At 34.1% G+C, this 22,687-nt stretch overlaps 1 protein-coding gene across 1 annotated transcript in view; it reads right to left on the bottom strand.

Moving 5' to 3' along the window:
* Nucleotides 1-5,067: 5,067 nt before the first annotated feature.
* Nucleotides 5,068-22,687, bottom strand: part of GPM6A (glycoprotein M6A) — a 116,870-nt gene continuing 99,250 nt past the window's right edge. Inside the window, exons 4-7 of the mRNA XM_027635936.1 lie at nucleotides 16,739-16,892; nucleotides 14,593-14,669; nucleotides 13,288-13,353; nucleotides 5,068-7,327 (exon numbers count right to left, since the gene is read on the bottom strand). Coding sequence (XP_027491737.1) covers nucleotides 7,175-7,327; nucleotides 13,288-13,353; nucleotides 14,593-14,669; nucleotides 16,739-16,892 — 450 coding nt within the window. The 3' untranslated portion in view covers nucleotides 5,068-7,174. The remainder of the gene's footprint in view (nucleotides 7,328-13,287; nucleotides 13,354-14,592; nucleotides 14,670-16,738; nucleotides 16,893-22,687) is intronic.

Raw genomic sequence — 22,687 nt, 5'->3', positions numbered from 1 at the left:
CAAAAATTTCACACTATACACTAATTACCAAAACATTAAAATGCATGCCAATTCTGAGTACTGTTAGTTAGTCTTGTACTTCAAATAAAGACAGTCTTTTAATCTCTGCTTTTAATAAACTTTTTTCCTTTGGAAAAATAATTAACATCTCCTACAGTTCATTTAAGTATATCACATAAATTATTGTATGAACTCACATTATTATTTTCAACATTTTCTTTGTAAACTTAGTGGATTTGGTTTTTTTATTATCATTTGCCTTGCCCCAGATAAACACCCTTGCTGATTTAGGAAAATATTACTTTGTTTAATATTACTATTTATTATTGTGTTTGATTTTAAAGAGAAACAATAATAAATCTTGAATATCAGTTGAAATGTGTTGCATATCACAAATTTGCATAGGACTTACTGTAACATGATATGTATAAACTTCCTGATTCCCCTTATGGTTACATTAAGATTATCGAAGGATGACAGAAATTTCTTTAAAGAGCTCAGATTTTTCTCCTTAGTTAGTGTCTTCTCCATACTCTTCTTCACAGGGTACCCACATGACCTCATATTTGAATAATCAGACTGAGAATGTGCTAGGAGAAGCAGGATGAATAACCATGGACTTAGCTGGGTACAGCATTGTGTTTGATCCAAGTCAGGTAAGGTTAATCCTAATGCCATTCTCAGTTGCTTGCAGGTGGAGCAAAGCAGACTTGCAGAGATCCAGGCCCACCATGGGTTTGCCCAGTGGCAGTGATGTGTGGGTGAAGGAGACACCGGGAAAATGCTAGGAAAAAGCGAGCATGAAGCACAGCACCTGCGGAAACACTCTGGAGGCTGTGCAGTGAGAGAAAGAACAGTACTGAACTTAAAGAAAGACAGGGAAAAATATCTGCTCATGCACGTACTTGCATATGTTAAATGCTGTCCTAAGTACTTTTGTGCTTAACATTTCTGTCTGGATGTTCGGAAGAGCTGTAGGGGAAAAAAAGAATAACACACTGAAGGTTCATAAAGAAAAGTCAAAGCTGCTATTATTTCCAAATGATCTTATCATTTGCACAAGTATGTGATGAATATGATAGAGTAAAATTCATGCCAATTCTTGTGTGAAAAAAAATTCACCTAATCATTGAATTTGCTCTTTTCCTTTAAGGATGGCATTAATATTACTGTAGCAGAGAGGTTTATTAAAAATAATGTATTTTATAAGACTATATATTGTATGTGTGTGTGTATGTTATGAGAGATGAAAGATGTAAGTGCTTAACTTTAACTACTACGTTACAAAAACCCTTAACATGTCTCACATACAAACACCAGACTTTCCAGACTGCTCAACCTCAAATCCTGACTTTTTCCCTTCTGTTAGTGAAAAACAATCTTTCTCCAGTGGGACCAGGATTATGTCTGCAGTGGTTGTCCTCTTCCACATCATTCCATGAGTTGCTTTAAATGGCACAAACTCTACCCCATTGTTCCATGCAGCTGCATATGTGACACATTCTGCTCTGCCATCGTGTTACTCATGCTGGGAAGAGATCTTGAGAACACATGGCCAGATGACCAGTGACTTGGTCCTGCTGTGACAGTTAAAGGGGACTTGCAGCTACAAATTTTCCTCGGCCATCTGCTGCTTTAAGGAGAAATATGGACTGTCCCAAATCAGTATGTTCCAAGCAGTATTTGCCCTTTGTACCTTGTCAAAAACTCTTACTACTCCTTAAGCCCTAGTTCTGTGAGGTATATTTGTATATAACGCTTTAATTGAGGCATAGGTTTGGAGCCCAGCTTATTAGCTTACAGCTAGGGCTTACTACGAAAGGAAAATCTTACATTTCCTATTCCCTGCCTTGCTTTTTCATTATCCTCATCCCTCTTTCCAGGCATGTGGTACATCACCACTCTGTGACATTGGTGAGATCTCCCCTTCTCAGTAGCAGTAGTTTTATGTTGCTTCAGTTTCAATTCAAATTATGTCACAAGGAACAGCATGTCACAAGGAAGAAGCAAATAATGAAAGGAGAATACAAATATTTATTAAACACAATTAAACACCTTAATGAGGTATTCCTGCCTAACACGTTGTTTCATATCTCAGAAGATAGCATCGAATGAGGCTTTCAACACTGCCTTCTTGGTAAAGGTTTACATCTGCTTAGTCAGTTCAAACCAGTCAGCTGATGAACTGACAATTTTCCTCTGTGTATAACCATGTGACTTAGTTTATTATTACAAAAAGAATTATACCAAAGTTGTGAGGGTGTGATTGTATATCCAAATTAAACTTGCTGAATTATAAAATTCCAGGAATTAATTTGCATGTTTAACAGGAACATTAATTTGTCAAGGATAAATTTGTTTCCCGATGAGATTTGTTCTTAAATTAATATTTATCCTTAAGAAGAAATACATGTGAATAAATCTGTTTAAAAAAATGCAGGACTTACTGTCTCAAAGACCAAAATATTCTTTATTAACCCCAGGAAAGTGATTCATGCATAAATATCCTTTTCCTGGACAACTGAGGAGAAAAATATTTAGAGCTTTTGGAAAACCTAGCTCTTATCATCACTTTTCTGGCTTACACAGCATTTCTGACTTGAGTAACTCAACATGCAGAACCATAGGATATTCATGCAAGTCTCTAGTTTGTTTGGTTTTGGGTTTTTTTAAATAAATCCTAAAGGAGATACATCCACCCACAAACCACCCCTTTCAGCCACAAGAAGTTCAGCAATGCCAGTTCAGAGATCAACTGAAATGATCTTCCCTGGGACTCACATTTATCTGACTAGGCACTAGTTGACTCAGGGAAAGAGTCCCCAGTAGCTTGTACAATGTGGGCAGAACCCTTTTCACAAGGTAAATTTCTCCTTGCAAATAGCTGTGAATGTGTTTAGACTACTGCAAGCCAGAGATGCTCCACTTCTCTACTAGTCACCACTCTCTTGCTGTGCCAGCAGAATCACTTACCTGTCATTGTCATTGCTAACAACTGTTAAACACAGAAGTAGCCCTCTGATGCGTTGGGATCCTCTGCAGGTACCTGAAAGAACAAGAAACTACAGTTGAAAACTCGAAATTCAGAAACTGCTGGAGTTTCTCCCTTTTATAAAATATAAGTTAGAAGAATTCATGTGGGACAGAAAGAGCTGTTACATATACTAAGTACTTTGAACTTGTTCTTTTTAATTGATAGCCGCCCCTAAAATGTAGGCAGTGCTGAAACGTGATATCAACTGGAGACATAAATTGGCTTGCTGCTTAACTATACATATATATGTGGAGTTTCTGTGCAACTCAATGAAAATGTTGCTTTTTTTTAAGAGAGAGTTCCTTTTCTCCTGGAATGAAGTGTATTATAGTCTGCTCTTCTATGTTTTATAAATTGAGCTGTGTTCTTCAGAAGACTAGCTACATTAGCACTTGTGGTAACCCAGAACTGAATAATTGAAAAATGCATTGGATTTTGGATCTTGATGATGTAAAAAACTCTATAAACTGTTGCCATTGATTATTATAGAAGTACACTACAGAAATATTCTGTCTTAAAATCTACTACGCCAAGTGAAGGTGAATTGCAACCATGGTAATGTTCAACAAATCCTTACAATCAATGCAAACATAATAAAATTTAAATAATTACACTATAATTAAGATTAATAATTGCATAGATTATTAAAAATAATTTATAGATATATTTCCAGTTATGGTTTAAATCCTCTTACTTTAGCTCCTGTGACAAAAAAAAATACTATTGTTAACTATTTAGAATTATTAAATTAACAAATAATTTCAGTGCCTCCTGCTTTTAACTATACCGTGTAACTATATGTTACATTGGCTTCAAGAATAAGGCTGTCTTTAAAATTCCCTTTCTCTCCACCCCTGGTGCAAACACTCAGCCCCACGTTTGCAGTGCACTGCTCTATTACCTGAATCATGCTGACTGAATGTTTTATGTGCTTGTGCTGGAAGCAGAAACGCTGATATGATCCTGCTGAGGGAGAAAATAACCTTATTCAAAAAGAAGGAGGTGATGTGAGTGGGGGAAAATGAGTGGGAAGGATTTCTACCTGAAATAACTTTTTGGATCTGTTTGGTAACATGCTATGAGCACTATTGATGGGGCATAGTAAACTGTGAAGAAAATGCAGAACTGAGTACCTAGTGCTGGAAACTTCTTAAACTGAATTTTTCATTTAACTACATCCTTTTGTGCAGCAAAAACCTGCACCAAACAGATTGATCTACAATGGGTTTTATTGTTTCTGAAAAGCACAATAGTCAGTGGTTTAGATTAAGCACAGAAGAGTCTATAGAAATCAAGACCCATGCAGCCTACCTCAGGAAAAATCAGCTTAGGGTGTCAACAAACAGAGAAGAGTCTGGAATAAACCAAATATGCACAGACTTTGAAGTGAATCAGTTATGACTGATGTGCTGTGCTATGGGAAGCTCATCTCCTCCCTTGGCTTGTGCTGCTCCTGAAAAATTGTTTGCTATTATGGCACATGTTCTCACAGAAAGCACATAAAGAGCTACATAACAGCTAGTTTACCAAGAATAAACACATTGTGGAACTGTATTTTAAATAATTTTCTTTAGAGATATCACGTTAGTGGGCACAGCTATAGATTTCTCTTAACCATTTAAGTTACTTTACATGCACATAGCAGTATTGTTATCAAGGTTTCATAGTATTAGCTACTGTAACATCCTGGAATCATTATCCTCAGCAACATTCAAAGAGATGTCAGATTAGCTTCTGTTGAGCTGTTCCAAATGACACTGCAGTAATGTTGTGCCCTGTTGTTCTTTTGACTGATATGTTAAAAATATAAGAATGGCTCATGCTACCTGGCTTGTCCTAGACCGTGAAATTCCGCTCTGAGAAAATATTTTACTCTCTTATTCTTAGGATATATAATTTCTGACACTAAATTCTGATTAAGAGACATATTTGAAGCAATCTGCACAATAGCAAGGTTAATAGAAGGAGCAAGCTGCTTCCCTTTTGGGTTACAATGATTTGTTCAGTATAGGCAAAGAAAACTACACAAAGAATTAACAAGAACACAAAGTACACAAGTGTGTTTATTACATTTTTGCAAGCACTTTGTTCTACATTTCAAAAACGCCACCATCAAGCTGTTGGCACATTTATGTACAAAACAGATTAATTGTAATGCCTGCTACAAAGCATTCTTTGTGAAAATACAAACTCTAATACCAGAGAAGAGCCAAAAGCATTAACATCATTACATGAGTTTAAAAGACATAGTTTTAAAAATCAGCACAAACATTTTAAGACACAAAACTGAAACACTACAATATAGAATCCAAAAAGAGGTTTCTAATACTTTTTGCAGAACTGTAATACCGGTACTGCACATTATCAGAAAACTGTTGACCCTGTAGGACAGCCTAAGTGTAAAAAAAAACAAACCAAAACCAAAACCCCAAATCAAAAACACAACCAAAAAACCCCCAAAACAATCAAAAGAAAACAAAAAGAAAAAAAACTCAACCAACTAATACTACTTAATGCATTATCATGCCACAAGTAACTATAGTATTACCTTCTACTTACTACAAGAATTGTTAAAAATTACTGATGATGCATGACTAGTAATAGTACAAAGAAGAGTTTTACTCAATAAGTTTTATTAGAAATGCACTTACACTGAGAGAGAATTCACAATGGTCCAATAAGTGCACAAAACTACCTAAGATTCTTAACACTGACAAAAATGTCTTGTCAGGCTACATCACTTTAAAAGACACTTTACAGCATTCTTGTAGCATTAGAAATAGGCAAAATTAAAAAAAAAAATCCACCAAATTTGGTCCAATAATATCGACTGTTCTTAAATAGGGTTTTTTGTTCTGTTTTTGATGTAGGTAATTCTTTCAAATTAAGATGACTTATCTTTCTGATAACATTTTCCTATCAAAATAAAGGTTCAAATATATTGCTACACTTTCAAATAATAAGCTCTGTAGTGGTCTTTCACCTTACTTCAACATAATACAGGTAAACCATTATGTGTAGGAAAGCTAGAAGCCAAGCTATAACATTTACGGAAGTCTCCTTTAATGTATCTTTGACAGTTCAGACAGGTGCAATCCATTTAAATTTTTAAAGCAGGTAAAAAGACATCTGACTCCTATGGTCACTGTATTTTTGATATATTACTTTCATAAATGTAGCCAAGCAGTAATTTCTTACATCATCACATGAACAGCTCCAATTTAGCATAACCAGCATTGAATTAAAGAGAGATCATTCTGTAAAAAACTATGAATAACTATATCACTTAATTAACAGTTGTCTATATACCATAACTTTTTAACAGGTAGCCGTGGTATTGAATTCCTCCAAAAGGCAAGTGGCCATGCATTGTTAGCACCACGGACTGCATGCTCACAATACAAACAGGAATTATCACCCATGGAACTTGGAACAAGAGAATATTCTTTAAAAACATCAATAATAATACAATGTTAACAAAGATAAGAAGCACTTTTTTCTTTTTTTTTTCCTTTTTTTTCCTTTTTTCTCTTTTTTTTTTCATTTTTTTTACCCACTATTACAAATTTAGAAATTGCACCTTTGAGTGTTTAAAACGTTCTTAGGACCTTCATTCAAGTTGATCAGGGTCCATCTGGCAGATTTTCCAAATATAAAGGAAAGTCATCAGAATGTTTTCTTTATATATTGTACACCATGTACAATGGTCCCTTTGAAGTATACCTGTAGTTAAAGTAGTTACTTAACTCAAAACTAAAAAGTATAAAAAGCTACTTTTTTTCCAAAAACATATAAGAAACGATGCAAAAGGTGTTATGCATAACACATACAAAGTGATTAAAAAAATCAAACACATAGTTGTATTTGACAATAGTTTAGTATCCTTGATCTATCAGAACTAATTAGCTTAAAAGGATTCAGGAAAGGCTATTTAGGAGCTCTGTGGTAGAGAATGGTCACACAAAGTAAAAACTAATTAAGAAACCAAGTGCTAGACAACCAAGAATTGTATGTAGGTGATATGTAAGTCACCCAAACTATCTTTTGTGAGAAGCACTTTCAATTGTTTTTAAAATGATTGGATGGCCTTTAGTTAAACAACAAAGCATTCACATGTTAGGAAGTAAAACAAGGTTTCTCTTATGTGTAAGCGTTGAGCCGCTCTTTAGAGCGAGTAGAATGAATATCATGAAGCTCTTGTTCCTCCTTTGATTTAATATCCTCATATTTTTGCATTCTGCAAGCATCTTTCACATAGGCCCAGTTGGCAGACAAGACCATGAGATAATGGACCTGTAAGAGAGGTAACAGAGTTAGGAACCAATAGATCTAGTCAGAATAGAGCATGTTCAAACTTGAAAGTTATAGGCCAGAGATTGGGTTCTCATCTGCTGGAACTAGGTATTCTTAAGTCAACAAGTAGTACAGCACCATGATGGCAAGTTCAAACTTGAACTTCATTAATCCTCAAATTAGTCATCTCACAGCTGTTACTGTTATTATGACTAGTAGTTGGCAGCAAGTCTTGAAAAAAATTTAAAAACTGAAAAACAAGAAATCATCCCTGCATTACTGTTACAGCTAGTCTGCAAATCTATGTATGAAAATGCCTTCCGGTTATTTATTGGAGACTTTTCCCCACCGAATCACTACTTGTTAAAATAGTTCTTAAAATAGAAATATGCGGTCGACACATCTGTAGTCTTATAGTTAGATACCTAATACGATTACAGAAAGTTTTGCTTTTTATTTTTTGTTAAAGTTAGCATTGTCTTTCCATTTAGCTGTGACTTACTTCTTTCAACTATAACTCTAACTATTTATTTAACCAGCTAATTTGTGAAAAAATTGTCAGTAATTGAAAAATAAATTCAGATAGGCAAAATGTGACAACTTATAGCTACAAAAAATTGGATGCACTCTTGACTTAGTATTCCTCCAGAAAATAAAAGTGTTCAATAATGATATTCAACTGGTTTATGCTAGGACCCTCTGGACAGTTATGCCTTCCCTAAGGCTTTCAGACACCTTCTGATGAGATAATCTCTTAAATTTATGTTAATCAACTGCCTCAGAGGCAGCGGATAATTTTCTGAAACCCAAAAGATTCCACCCCTCCCTAAGAAATCAAGAAGTTATACTGGGTTTCAATTAATTCAACTCCTGTTCATGTTGCACTGTTGTAGATATGAGCATCTTAGATTCATAGTAAATGAATGATCCATCTTAATAGGTTCTTTTTCTTTTGAAAATGCCAGTGTTGGCTTTTTTCACAAATGTTTGTTGGCAATTTTTGCCAATTAGTGCAGGCAAAAGTGCATTTGTTAATCTGGATAATTAAGATCAAGGGAAGCATTCTGAAGTCCTACAGCAGATAAAATATTTTCTGTATCTTTTTTGTCCTCATGTTTTATGGCAAGCACCAAGTTAATCCTTATGTGAGCAATACAGACTGGCTTGAGGACCCACAAAATGGAAAGAAATTGTTCAGAGAATCTGTCCTCCTGGAAAAAGAGTACAGAGAGTGTTTCTACATATCTTTAGGAGTTTCTTAATATCTATACTTCAGTATTAGCAGAACAGCCTGTGATGATAGTACAAGTGTTGCATATGGCAGCAATTAATGTGTCTCTGTGACACTTTCTGGTCATAATTTAGCACACAGGTAAAAGAAACACCTTCTATCTAAATCAGCTGTTCCAAAAGCTTTCACCATGAGTAGTTTCTGGATCAGGCATTTCTAGATCAAATGAGAGGCCCTAATGCTACATCCTCACTAGGTTAAATAAAATACCTTAAATTTCCTCCATAGTAAAACTCTTGAGAAAAATCAAAAGAAATAGGTAAGTAATTCTAATTCTGTCATCTCAGACAATTACAATTTGCATTTAATGGAAACATGAGTGCTGGTCCTCTGAGGGCAAGATTTCAAATAAAAAATACTATCTGAACCTCAAACAGATTGTAGACATGAGAATCCTAAAAGTGGGGGGTATTTGAGCAGTGTACTCACATCTTCCTGACGTTTTAAAACACATCTACCAGAAAACCTTGCAACTGAAAAATGTGTGATGAAAATGGAACGATGTAGTCGCATTTTTTATCCTCACAAAATATTTGGTAATCACTCAGTAAGATACAAATTTAAACCCAATATCTTGCAGTATCACTTGTCATTTTTCTTTTTTTTTTTATTAAAAAAAAAGGACAAACCATTTTGAAGGTACATTGGCCACAGTCTGACCTTCATTAAACTCCCATTCTTTGCCCATACCTTCCTTTAAAGTTACTAAACCAAACTACTAGAAAAACCATTGAAAACTCTTGGAGTTCACATTCACTGTAAGTAGGAAGACTTTCCTGGAAACAACTACTTTAGCTCATGTAATCTCAGATATATATAAAAGTTTTATAATGACGTATACATTGAACAGTCCTACCACCTCTTTTTTTTTGTTTAACACCAAGTTCCTAGATAACATTGCCACACTGAGGAGGTCATCTCTAAGTAGCTGTCTAATTGCACTTCACAATCCATGACCTGAATAGCCTGAAGCCCATGGGGTCCCCATCAAGGCTTATTTAAATTGAAGCTGGGCAGCTTCCACAGTCTGCCCCAGGATGTTTCTATTACAGACATGCAAGACAGTGCAGGGTATTTCCATACCTATGGAACATTCCTCCTTAGATTTCCTCATAAGGTGAAGGTTGGCTTCAACCTTCTCAAACTAGAATTGCAGCTAGGACAGGAGGGTTCTTGCTTTGTTTTGTTTTTCCATTCAGGACACGTCATTACTTCCGCAGGACCCAAGTCTAAATAACTTTTTCCTGTCTTTGCATCCATCTATTATCATGTAGAAGAGCACAATTATACTGGGGACAGAGACTAGACCACTTTTTTTCCCTTGTTCCTGTTTCAGGAGAATTCATTGCATCTCCATCTTACAGGACATAATTTCGGTGTAAGTCCAGGCAAAAGAGTATTGTTCACTTTTTGAAAAGGGAAATGGTGCATCTCATAATTACGGGTTTTTGTAGTGATTTTGGGAAAACATCACAGGTGGGATGGATACTGGCTTTACAACGAACTCTTTGAAATGCTAGATTTCGCATTTAAACAACTTCTGTCTTCTATCAGACACAAGATTGACAACAGCAAAATTAATACATATTTCTGCAATGATCTTTTCTGTATCCATTTATTATCCATTCAGACATAAGAAAGAACAGTACTTTTCAGAATCATACATTGCACAAATTATATATTATTCAAAAAAATGGCTATTTTTTCCATGATCAAGATCATAAAAAGCATTTACGACATAAATAATTCTATCAGGGGTTTGTGGTTTTTTTCATCTTGGTCTGATGTCTAAGAATAATAAATTTTCAAAGCAAACAATTTGCACATATGGTAAAAAATATGAGGTTTTCTATACGTCAGTCCGAACACATAGGACAATTCTCCTTTTGAACCCCAAACCAGCATTCTTCTTTGCAGACTAAATATTAACATTCATATACAAATCTGAGCCCAAGAGAGAGGTTAAATAGTAGATATGGGGAAATTGTGACTTGTGGTTAAATGTTTTTTCAAGTATTAACAATTTTTGTTGTGGATTTCCAATAAAAAACTACATTTTTTAAAAAATATGTTTTTAATATACAGTTTCATGAGAATTATTCTGGGGAGAGACAGCCTTAACATTTATGAACAAGCTGATTCTTTGGTGAATTTCGTAGAATCATATTGGCATTAAAGAGTTCAAGAAATCTTCAAATATCAAATAATCTGGCACTTGCAAATGTCTACAAGTCCAGAAGTGAGGATATAACAGAGTATATTAATGTCATGACTTAAAATGTCATTTTAGAGAGCAGATTTTATCAACTCGGTTATTCAGCAGTCTCACTGATGATGCACTACCATTAACGGCTGGCCATAAATACAGTACACTCACCACTTTAATCAGATGGACCTAATCTAGCTTAAAGTAACTGTTTGCAAGAAATGTTTTAAGAGGGTATTAATTTCACAAGCTTTCTTATTTGTAAAGGATTGGTATTTTAATCTCATTTTTCTATTAAGTCTTGTTGAATTTCACAGACATGGAGATCTGCTGCTGTTCTGGATATGCAGAAACATTATCAATTCATATTTGTGATTATTCTTGCAACAGCACATATAGTGAAAGGCATTCATTCTTAAATGGCTTACTTCACTTAAATGGCTTCTGCACACTTTGTTCTGTGCCCTAGCCCGCTGCTGATACATTACCTCCATCTACTAATTCAAGTGTGGATATTGGGGGAAAAAAAAAAAAGGGTTTTTTTCTTCTTCCTAGATGAGATATTTAGGACAAAAATTCATTTTTTCTCCTTTAAATTACTTTTTCCTTGGGAAAGCAAACTTCCCTAAAGGAAGAACCTGTTAATATCTGCATGTGCAATCACAAAATTCTGAATTTTCCCTCATATCCTGTCCCTTGTCATTGGGCTATTGTGTCAAATGTGAAGCACACTACTCAATCTATAAATGTGGCCTGGTATGCTGGATTTAGAAATTATCACCATCAAAGAGTGAAATGTGCTAGTCTTCACCAGGTACTTAACAGATCACAATGATGGGTTAAAAGCAAAAAATACAATTACAAAATTGAAATATATATAACATGGTTGCAAAAATTAAATAAAACTTTTATTTACCAGCATTGGGACACTACACAACTTAGTAGCACCTAGAACATTAATTTATATTGTTTTCGAAACAGTGTTATTGTGGCCGCTCTGTGCAGTCACAGAATCCAATAGAAAGCACACTTGGGTATGAGTAACACTTAAAAAATATGTGAATAAATATGCAGCATCAAAGTGAATTCCTAGGGGATTTGTTCTTCGTGTAACACATCTATGGCATCTTTGATATGGTAAGCTTTGAAGGGTGTTTTTTAAAACTTCATTGAAAGTATCATGTATTTAAACTATGTGGCTCAATGCACTACTTAATTTCCTTTCACTGAGGATGTGTTTCTTTTCATTGAATATCTTTTGCTGGCTATTCTGACTTAAAACTCTTCTTTGAAATGCAGAATTTTTATCTGAACAAAATAGTATTTGATAATTACCACTGATAGAATTAAAAGCAATAATGCAATGGAAAACTAATGATCTCCTGGATAAACTTTCCTGATACTAATGATATATTATAATAATAGCTATGTGGTCACAATTTTTGCAGCTGTAATGAGACTGTAAAAGATTGGAATGAGCTGTAAAAGATTGGAAAATCAATTAAATTATTAATATGAAATGTATTCTACCAATATAATTATTATTTGTGGTCTTGAAACAAAAATTACATTAAAATATCTATTTTTAATTTAGCTATCTTTGCTATATTGGCAGGCTGTCATGTAATACCGAAAAAAAAGAAGGGAAGAACAAAAAAGTATCAATAATATTACAGGAACACTAGATTCATTGAATATTCTCTGACTGTCCCTTTTTATAAATGTAATTCTGAGGATAACAAAAAAATCATGGCCCTAGGATTCAACAGAAAATGACTAGTATAAGTACTATATAGTAATCACCAACAACAACACTTTTCTTATGAACGCATCAGTACTACATAATAGTTATTTTTAATTTTCCATTCCAGTGTGCATAATACAAAGCTACAGTGGTACAGAATCACGAGTCTAAAAATATCTCTGTGTTTAAGCAGATACAGCAGACAAAAGGCAGAAGAGCAGGGTAAAAGCTTTTACACTTTTTTGTCAGTGGAACATTCTCATTGACAAAATGTCATCAAATTTAAAGTAATCTTCATTATAAAGAAGCAAAAAAATTAGACTTGACAGAAAAAAACCCACAACATTCACATATATTCACAGAACTGACAAAAATATTCTGCTCCTAAAATAGTATCACAGATCATAAAAGTATAATACTATGGTCATGAGGCAGACACGTGAATTCAAATACTTGTATGAACACAGTAAGAGAATAATAAAAATTCTTAGCATGTGCTTACGGGTGGTTTTTTATTTAAAAAACTAATCATGATATTCTACTTCAAAGGGAAATCATCAATATATTAAAAAAAAAGAAAAAGATAAAGAGTATTAAATTACAGAATTATATTTTAGTAATAGCATTCAGTGATAGTATGGAAGTGGAGCAGCTGATCCTCAGTCAGAATCAGAATGTATTAGCATTTCAGATGAGGAGTAGAGTATTGGTCAGCTTACCATAGCAATGACTGCTGCTCCAGCTCCAGCAAGTGCCACAATGAACAAGTGGAATGTCATATTTAGCTGTAAAGGGAGACAAAGAAAGGGACTTTCATGGCTGTACACCAAACAGAAACTGAACAAAAGTCAGAATAACGTAGTGCAAATAATTACCTTCCTGGTGCCTGACTAGGAATACTATTTCCAAGAAATTAACATGTACATCACTACATAATGCTTGTTTTTGTTACAATACTCATATTGGAGACAAAGCATTACTCTATTTAAAAACATACCATTTAAATAATAAAATATTAAGAAAACTATTTAAAAATAAACACTACAACATTTGTTTTTTGTTACAATATTACCCTACAGATTTGTGTTTGTGGTGGCTTCTCTAGAGCAGAGACAGCCTAAGAAAAACCCATTTTCCCGTTGTTAGCAATAGCTTTCTATCTTCATATGTTGATCTATTTTACTCCCAAATTTACTGATCGAATTTGTTTGTAGTGATATAATATAAACCAGGTTACTTGCATAATCTAAATTAACAACCTTCCTCACCTCATCCCAAATCAAATGATTACATTTGTTTTTAATTTCAGTGACCTGGTTTACACAGCAGCCACAGAGAAGAGTTGCACTGGAAGAGTTGCGCTGTATTAGATGCCAAAAGGTATAAGGGCAGATTGTGCACCTCCACTCAAAGATTTGTTCAAACACAGTAAGACCCAGTGAAACATTTAGCAAAGCACCCTTTGACTTCAGAGGGATAAACATTTTAGCCTCTCTTTGTTTTAGGTAGATGTAATTTTGTTTTGTCCCTCCTTCATCTTTTATAACTTAAAAAAAAGCCAGAAACCTCAGCGGCACTGAAACAGGTGGCATTTGCCCAAGGGAAAAACTATAAAGAAAAGTATACTGTTACCACCCTAGCACACTACAAGGTCTGGCCAAATCCATTTGAAATCTTTGCTCTCCTGTCACAATTGTAATCATAAGATCTTCAATCAGTGATTGAATATAAAGATTATTCATTGTGCAGCAGGTGTGTTAGCTTTCATAAAAATCTCAGTAACAAAGTACATGATAATGGAATTATTAAAAAATCCCAAACAAAAAAACATAAGTGTATTTAGAAAACAAATGGCTGCAGAATTTGACTAAATTTGGTATTTGGCAAAAGACTGTAGTTTTCACTGTGATTTTATTCATCACCATAAATATAACGAGAATATTAACAGTAAGAAAAAAAAATCAGCTCCTTCCTACTATAACATATACTATGGATTTACCAAAAATGTTATCATACTTATTCACCTCATTAGAGTCGCACATCTTGATGAAACTTTCTGATGAAGTGCAAACCTTCTTTTCCTCCCCAATAGTTACAATACCTGAAGAAGAATAAATATTCACATTATTAATATTCCTACTATATATATACTTATTTCATATGAGAAAAGCTAAGAAATACAAATTTTAGGCTTCTTTGAAGAACTTATTTTAACATTCAAAATCTGATTTTTGTTGACAGTCAGGGGTATGGAGCAACTCTCCTGTGAAGACAGGCTGAGACACTTGGGATTGTATAGCCTTGAGAAGGGAAGGCTCTGGGGAGACCTTACAGCACCCTTGCAGTAACCAAAAGGGGTCGACAAGAGAGACAGAGAATGACTTTAGACAAGTGCATGTGGTAACAGAACAAGAGTAAGGGCTTAAACTGAAAGAGGGTAGAGTTTAGATTAGATGTAGGGAAGAAATTCCTTATCGTGAGAGTGTTGAGGTACTGGACCATGTTTCCCTGAGAAGTGGTAGATGACCTAATCCTGGAAGTCTTGAAGACCAGATCAGATGGAATCTTGAGGAACCTGATCTAGAGGAAGTTGTCCCTGCCCATGGTTGGGGGTTGGAACTAGATGATCTTTAAGGTCTCTTCCAACACAAAATATTCTAGGATTCTATGATCATTTCAGCCACAGAGTTACCACATCATCTATTTAGTATAAGCCCTAGTAAAAAATATGTGAGTAATAATTTGTCAGGTATTTTTGAAAATACCTTAATTCTTCATTTTTATCAGAATGTGAACTTACCATGTTCACATTCTCTACCCTCATGTGGAGAAATTTGCTGTATATTTTTTTCAGACATGTTGATCAGGTACAAAGCTGCTTTCACAAGTTATAAAATAGTATTACCCAAATATATACTTTATTATAATGATAGTTTCTCTATCAGCAAGAATAAGTAGAATTTGCTACCTTGCTTCCTTTAGTTAATGTCCAGATAATAAAGACTAGTTTGAAGAAAACTGTAATAACTCAATTATCATGAAAAATGTACTGTTCTTTCCTGTTAATAATCAGTGGGTTTTGCACTGAATCTATAGGAAACAGGTACATTATACCGACTTTATACGTTAGTGTTCTATGCACATTTTAAGTACAATTAATAAAAAAATAGGCATGAATATTAGCAAAATAAAAAAAAATACTCTCGATGGGACCTATACAGATAATGACTTTCTCAACTCACCTGTCATGTAGTGTAGGAAAAAAAAAAACCAGAATCAAAAAATAAAAAACCCCAATTTTTTTTTCCCTCATGAAAACAATAATGCCAGATATTTTATTTCAGGTTAATTGGAATCTTTACTGTGAATGAAACTGTTTCATGCACAATCAACACAGTCTCTTTTATATATCAAAATAAAAATTAAAATCTACTGTGATTTTATATTAGACCGAGGCAACGAAAGAAAAACAAGGAACTGCCTAATGATAGTAAGATTACCAAAAGTTCTGTGGGTAGAGAAAACATTGAGGCCAGAACATCTAGAATTAAATCAGTCTTGTGGAAGAGAGGAATTGAATCACCATTACCCACACAAGAATTCTCAGACTTTTTAAGATTCAAATCCCTTTTTATCCAAATTTCCCATCCCCTCAAAACACATGTATGTGTATATTCCTCACACTATTCTAACCTCCACCATTCAGGTTTTAGCCCCTCTCTCTCTCTCTCATTCTTTCTCTCTCTCTCTCTCTTTCTCTACCAGCCTCTTAGACTGTTACAAATTGTATTGTCATTCCTCATCAAAACTTTTGAAAGCAATGAACCTTGTCCTGTCCCAGTTCACCTCTGCAGAGACAGATAATACCCAAGGACCTCACATCTCCAAGTCAGTATCCTACCACAAGATTTAAGAGTCATTCTTCAGGTAAATGACTAATTAAGCATTTTAGGCAAGCTCCAGCAATCTCAAAAGAAGACACTAAACAAAAGCTCCAAACCAAATTTTCAGTACTCTGGGAAGATGGACAAGGTTGACTCAATTTTATCAAGTCTGGAAATCCAGTTCATCTCTCATACACTGCCTTGACTAATGGGTAAAAGGATAGAAAGAGATGCTTAACAATTTTGTTAAATCTTGCTTTATATTCAATGTTCTTCATTCACATACCATACTGGCGAAGATCCAAGCAGAGATTAGCTCCATCCACTACAGTGGCATTTCGGCAAATGGTCCACAGGTTGAAGTACATGTAAACAGGCAGAGAAGTGAAAGCTGTAACGCCAAGCCAGGCCAACATAAAGATGTATGTCAGCATAATAAACTGCAGTAGAAAAGGAAAAAACAAAACCAGTGGTGAGTCAGAACTTAACTGATACTCCATTGCATAAAAAGGAACCACAAAGAAGTAACAAATGCATTTCTGACTGGTTTTGTCAGTTTCTGTCCTTACTGGAAAGCCAACTGACTAAATAAAGTGATAGCGAAGTCTATAACAAATATACAGTATCTTACAGTAGACTTTTTTGTGTCTTATTTGCTTGATATAATGGAAATTCTATTTCATCCATTGCAGGGAATATAGTCAACACAAATAAGTACTGTTCTGTACATGCTCTTTGTTTTTGTTTGTTTTGTTATTGTTCTTTTACTGTTTTCTTCTCTTTTTCCTCTCCATATTACAGTGTTAAAGCTAATGAAAAATCTTCTGGTTCATTCCCAGGCACTCATTTACAAATAAGTACTTTGAAAATTACTTAGAAATGTAGATTCTCTTCAGGGCTATGAATTTTCGACTAAAGTGCTACATCTCAGTTTAGTATCAAGCAAAAGAATTGCACGCATTTTTTTCTAAGGCAGGAGCAAGAAATAAGAAAGAAGACTACCTCAGTACAGACTTTAAATTCTCATTTGCCTATATTCTAGAAGTATTTTAAAAGTAAAACCAGCAACCTAGCTTATATTCTATGAGTTTGTCAAAACCAAGTAAGTCTGAAGCCTTACTTTTGAGCCTTCTAGAATTCGTGAAACAAGTAATATTTAATAAATTTAGTATATCTCTCAGTGTAGCACATCCATAATAATTTAATGAAGTCCTAAATCTTTTATATTAGTTACACTACTGAAATGTAATAACTGTTTTTATGACTGGGCTCCACACAGATTTGAGAATCCTCCTATTTTGTGGTTATCACCAAATGGAGGAAAAAAGATCAGCCTTATGATGAGAATTAAAATTCCTATTTAATATCTTTTTATTTTCTGATCCATAGCAAGGATAAAACTCCCTGTAGCTTTGCTTACTTAGGAAGCCTGCTGAAATAATACAAAGCATTGGTATAGCAAAGTGAGGAAAAAATTAGAGCTTATTAGCCTCTAAAAAAATCTGCCTTGGGTACAAAATAATAGCAGGAGAAAACTGTCAGATGATAGCTGCCTTCTCAGAGAGAATTACCTGATTGTTTATGGAAGGGATTCTTTTTTAAAGAAAGAATCTGATTGGTTATCTCAGAAAAAAGTGGCTCAAGTGATGATTTCATTTTAAAAACATATTTTAGAAAAGGAAGAACTTCCTTTCAGTCACTTTTCCTCTTTCAGTCACTTCCAACTGAAGAGCCAGTGACCAATTGCATGTTAAATTTCATGGTATAACACCAAGAAGACAGAGGGAAAAAATACAGAAACTTCCTTTGTTTTGAGTAACTAAAATACAAAACTTCAAGTTAAACCACTTGGTAGATGTGAGCTATACCTGGAAGCTGCAACCACTGATATCAGTAAAGCAAATCACAGAAATGTGATCTGGGCAGTAATATATTTCCTGTTGCAAGGACAGGAAGAAAAAGATTAATTTTGCACATTTATAAATTCTTGTTAGAATTGAATGAAATTGTGAATTATTAAATAAAAACCAAAACCAAAACCAAACCACTGGAAAGACTAAAGTATTTTTTTAGATAATTTTCTCTGCTATTACTATCTTCCGTCTTTGCTCTAGAGAACTTATAAGGAATGCTTAAGGAGTCTGTTCACTCCAGGAATTAAATTCAGAATTCAATCTCTGAGATTCAAAGGGATCTTTCTCCTTTGAAGTAGCATTCTGCTACGTGACAAGCTGAAGATTTCTGAAACAGCATCTTAAAGAGGTATCATAGTTTGTTCTTTAGAATGCTATCTATTATGTTTATAGTGAAAATTACTTTCTCTGATCAGTTTGATTCTCACTGTAAGAAAACTCAAAATAAACTGGAAGTGGTAGTGAAATTCATCTACTAAATCATGAAGATAAAAGTTCACTATTTGATACTCAGTTCACATTGCCAAAAAATAGCTAAAGTGAATAATTATTTGAACAAACAAATCTTTAACCTCTGTAGTGGTTATAATCTTGTACCAACACCAAGGCTGGTAAAACCTTCTTACCAGATTATGTAAACCTTTCAGTGCCAGTAATGGCTTTCCTGAGTTATCAATTATTAAAGTAGGCAAATCATGAACCTTCTGGAAAGATTTCTTTTTACAAAAACAGATCAATGTCAGGAAGTAGATGTTTCAAAGTGTATTCTGAAATGGTATGTACGTAGCACAACAGTTTTCATGGTGGTCATAGCTGGTTTAAATCCTGTTTCCACAGAAAACATTACCCAAATCCTATCTATTTTAATAAGATCAAGATTTCAGTTACTGCTTTATTTTTTCCTTCCTTCTTTCTAATTTATGGGTACTTGTCCCATGAAAAGCACATTCATTAAATTTCAAACACTGTTCTTGTTTTAGTTTTGTTATAAATATTTTAGTACCCCTGAAGAAACATTGTATGATGGCTTCAGTGACCCTAGGGATAGAGACAGTGAAATCATATCTAGAAGGTACTGTTACTACAGAGAGACATGGACTGAAATGGAAACAAACTTCATTCATTTTATTTTATGAAGACACTACTGCTTACAAGAAAAATAATACAGAAACATAACAACATATTAAGAAGTGCCCAAATAAAATTTAATTCCAGAAAACTCATGTTGTCATGTAATTTTACCTTTGTTCCAAAGCACTCAGTACTTACTTTTACACTTCCTCTCAATCTAATCATATAGTTATTTTATATGAACTCCCTGACATGAACTCTTGTAAAAAGATGTACACATTGTTGCGTTTATATTTCATCTAGATTTATTATCCTATGCTCACTCACACACACACACAAAATGTTTACTTCCAGCTGGATGATCTAAGAGGTTCCTTCCAAATCTCTTCATAGCCTCAGAAATTCCTTTTGACAGTTTTTGCCAGAAATCAAAACTGCATCTAAAGAGATCATGTACCTCCATCCTGCCCAAAGCCTATTGTACTTCATTATGAAACCCTGTCAGTGCTGGACATCACCTAAGATGAGTTCAGGGTTAGCTTGGCTTTCTCTTATGTAATACTGGGAAGTAGAGCAGCTGACCTCCACAGTGCATTGTGTGGTTGTGTTTCTGGGTGCATTTCCCCAGCTGCATGTAAGAGCAAGGCCCTGTGTACCATTTGATGGCCGCTCAGAGCATGAATAAAAAGAGCTTTTCAATTTCTTCCTGAATTACCCTGTCTCTCAAACATCTCATTCACTTTCAATTACCCATATATTTGATTTTAATATTAACAAAAACTTTTAAACTTTAGCACTTTGCCCAGCTTCAAGTTCATAAGTGACCTTGGCTTTCAAGCCTTCTGCCTCACGGTTGTTCATTTTTCCTAGAAGAAATTCCTCTGAGTTAATGCTACTGTCTCCTTACCCTGTGAGCATTCTGCATAAACACATTTACATACTCTTTTTAAATTATTCATTGCAGTTGCCACATATTTTCTCAAGTGCTGAAATTTGTCCTGATGAAGTTGTACTGATAGAGTGTACGGTTCTTTCTTCAGTTTACAGGAAGTCAGATTTAAAAGTACTAATACGTATTCCTATCTCAGACCTATTGTTTATTTGCATTCAATTTTTTATAATGTAGGATTCGGACTAGTACCTTATATCTCCAGTCCAGACTAAGTAACCTGCTTTTATCAATAAACTTTTACAACAGATTAGTATAAAGATTAGATATTTTGTTCCTGTTTATCATCTGTATTATTACACCGCAGGTGTTTAGTTCTCACTTTTGATAGGTTCAGAATTCATCCAGCAGACTTTTGCAAGATTTTGCATTTTTAAAGAATGATCTCTACATAAATACTTTAACTTCTTCCGAATGTTTATTTGCAACATTATCTTAAGTGTGAAATTCCCCATATGCAAATATGAAAGAGAGCAAGTGGGAAACTTTCTGAATTCCTCTGGAAAATATTTTAACAATGCAGAAGCTAAAACAGCCTTTGCTACTTAGTTTAAAGTGAACCAAAAATACTATGATTTATTTAAACCCAAATAAATCAGACACTGAAAAAATTACACAGATGTCTTTAAACTCATTGATATATCAATGTTACAATCATCCTTTGCCATCCTAACCAATCTCTCCTGGTATGCACAGACCCCCTTCTTACACATACAGTACAAAATCTAAATGTTTAAGAAAGACTGCTGACTAGCTTACAAGAAAATGGTCTGTAACATTCTAATTTCTGTGCTAACTAGCATCTCCAAATTCCTGTCTCATTCATCAAGAAAAGTAAAAGATGAAGCAAAATTTCAAATTATTGCATTTTACATACAGTGTTGCTGGAAGAGACTGTTGTTCTGATATTACCACTATAATGCACTGTAAATCACAGAAAATACACACTTACAAAGTCTTTTCTGCTTGGTCTATAATATCACTGTCATTGCTAACAATCACTTGTTGGGTATTTATTATTGTCTCTTCAAAACATGTTCATTTCTCTCTCTCTCTCTAACATATTATACTCCCAGGCACAACTCCAAGAGTCTTGTTGAAACATGACTAGATTTCATGGTATGCTATTACTGTCATATGGTTGATTCTTTTTGGCTTGTATTCAAGTCAACTGCTTAAAAAAAAAAAAAAAAGTCAATATTGGTCCCAATTTCTTTTCATAGGCTTCTTGGGTTTCATCCATATACTAAATACTATCAAAGTGTGACATTCATTTGATAGTTAAATTCTATTATCAGAAAGTTATTAAATGCCAAAAAATTGAAATTCCATTTTATGGTACAGTTTTGTTTAGGATTTTTTAAATATTTACCTTCTACAAATAGTTTAGATGGAAGAAAAACTGATTTTGTGAAAACTAGGAGCAATTTTCACAGTTAATTTCTGCCTTTTCATCTGTGAATACATTTTTCTAAAATTTCCTTTAATTTTGTAATTCAAGGTTGAAATATTCCATGCATTATGTCTATTGCTTTCTAACCATTTAGATGCACATAAAAAGCTGGGTTACTTTCTGATTTACACTGTTGATTTGTTGGTTGATTTACTTTTTGAAATGTTTTGTAAAAAAATCCATGAAATATCAGTTGGAAGAAGATGGTAAGACTAGATTTTCCCTGAAGATCATGTAATTTGTCTGTTAGGTACTTCCTGAAAAACCAAATAGTCTAATTTTTCCTTTATTTCTGAATTTTCTTTAGAATGGTGATGGTTTTGTAGCATTGTGTTGCTTAAAGTTGTTAGTATTAGTTCTTTTATATGTCCTTCAGGCAACAGTGTAATTTTTGTAGTCCAACAGGCTTCTGGAGCCCTAAAGAAATTTATCTTTTGATCTTTACTGCTACTTAACAAAATCAGAACTTGTTATTTAATTTTGCAGTCTTCCAGATAGGAATGATTTTTTCTCAAAATGCATATATTTTCACATTCTCAAAGTTATCCTCCTCGTTTTGGTTTTCTTTTTGGTGGTGTTTTTCTAACACTGTCTGAGAACATAGCTAAGCTATTGGTTTTGTATCTATATGTAATTAGAGATAAATAATCTGGCTTTAAAATTGCTTTTTTAAAAACGTGGAGTAGATATCTTCATTAAATACTCCTTCTTCATGGGATCTGCAGACTATGGCCACACAACTATTCAATTCAAAGACATAAAATATGAAAAATCAGTTTCATCATGACCTACTCCCTGCCAATGTAGGCTGGTCCTAGTAGTAAATTTTCCAGGTATTTTGTTTCCAAA

This window comes from Corapipo altera, unplaced genomic scaffold, assembly GCF_003945725.1.
Source record: "Corapipo altera isolate COAL_440 unplaced genomic scaffold, ASM394572v1 22b, whole genome shotgun sequence".
Taxonomy (NCBI): Eukaryota; Metazoa; Chordata; class Aves; order Passeriformes; family Pipridae; genus Corapipo; species Corapipo altera.
Note: the sequence above shows the minus strand (reverse complement) of the source record. Positions and strands in the feature narration are given on the sequence as shown.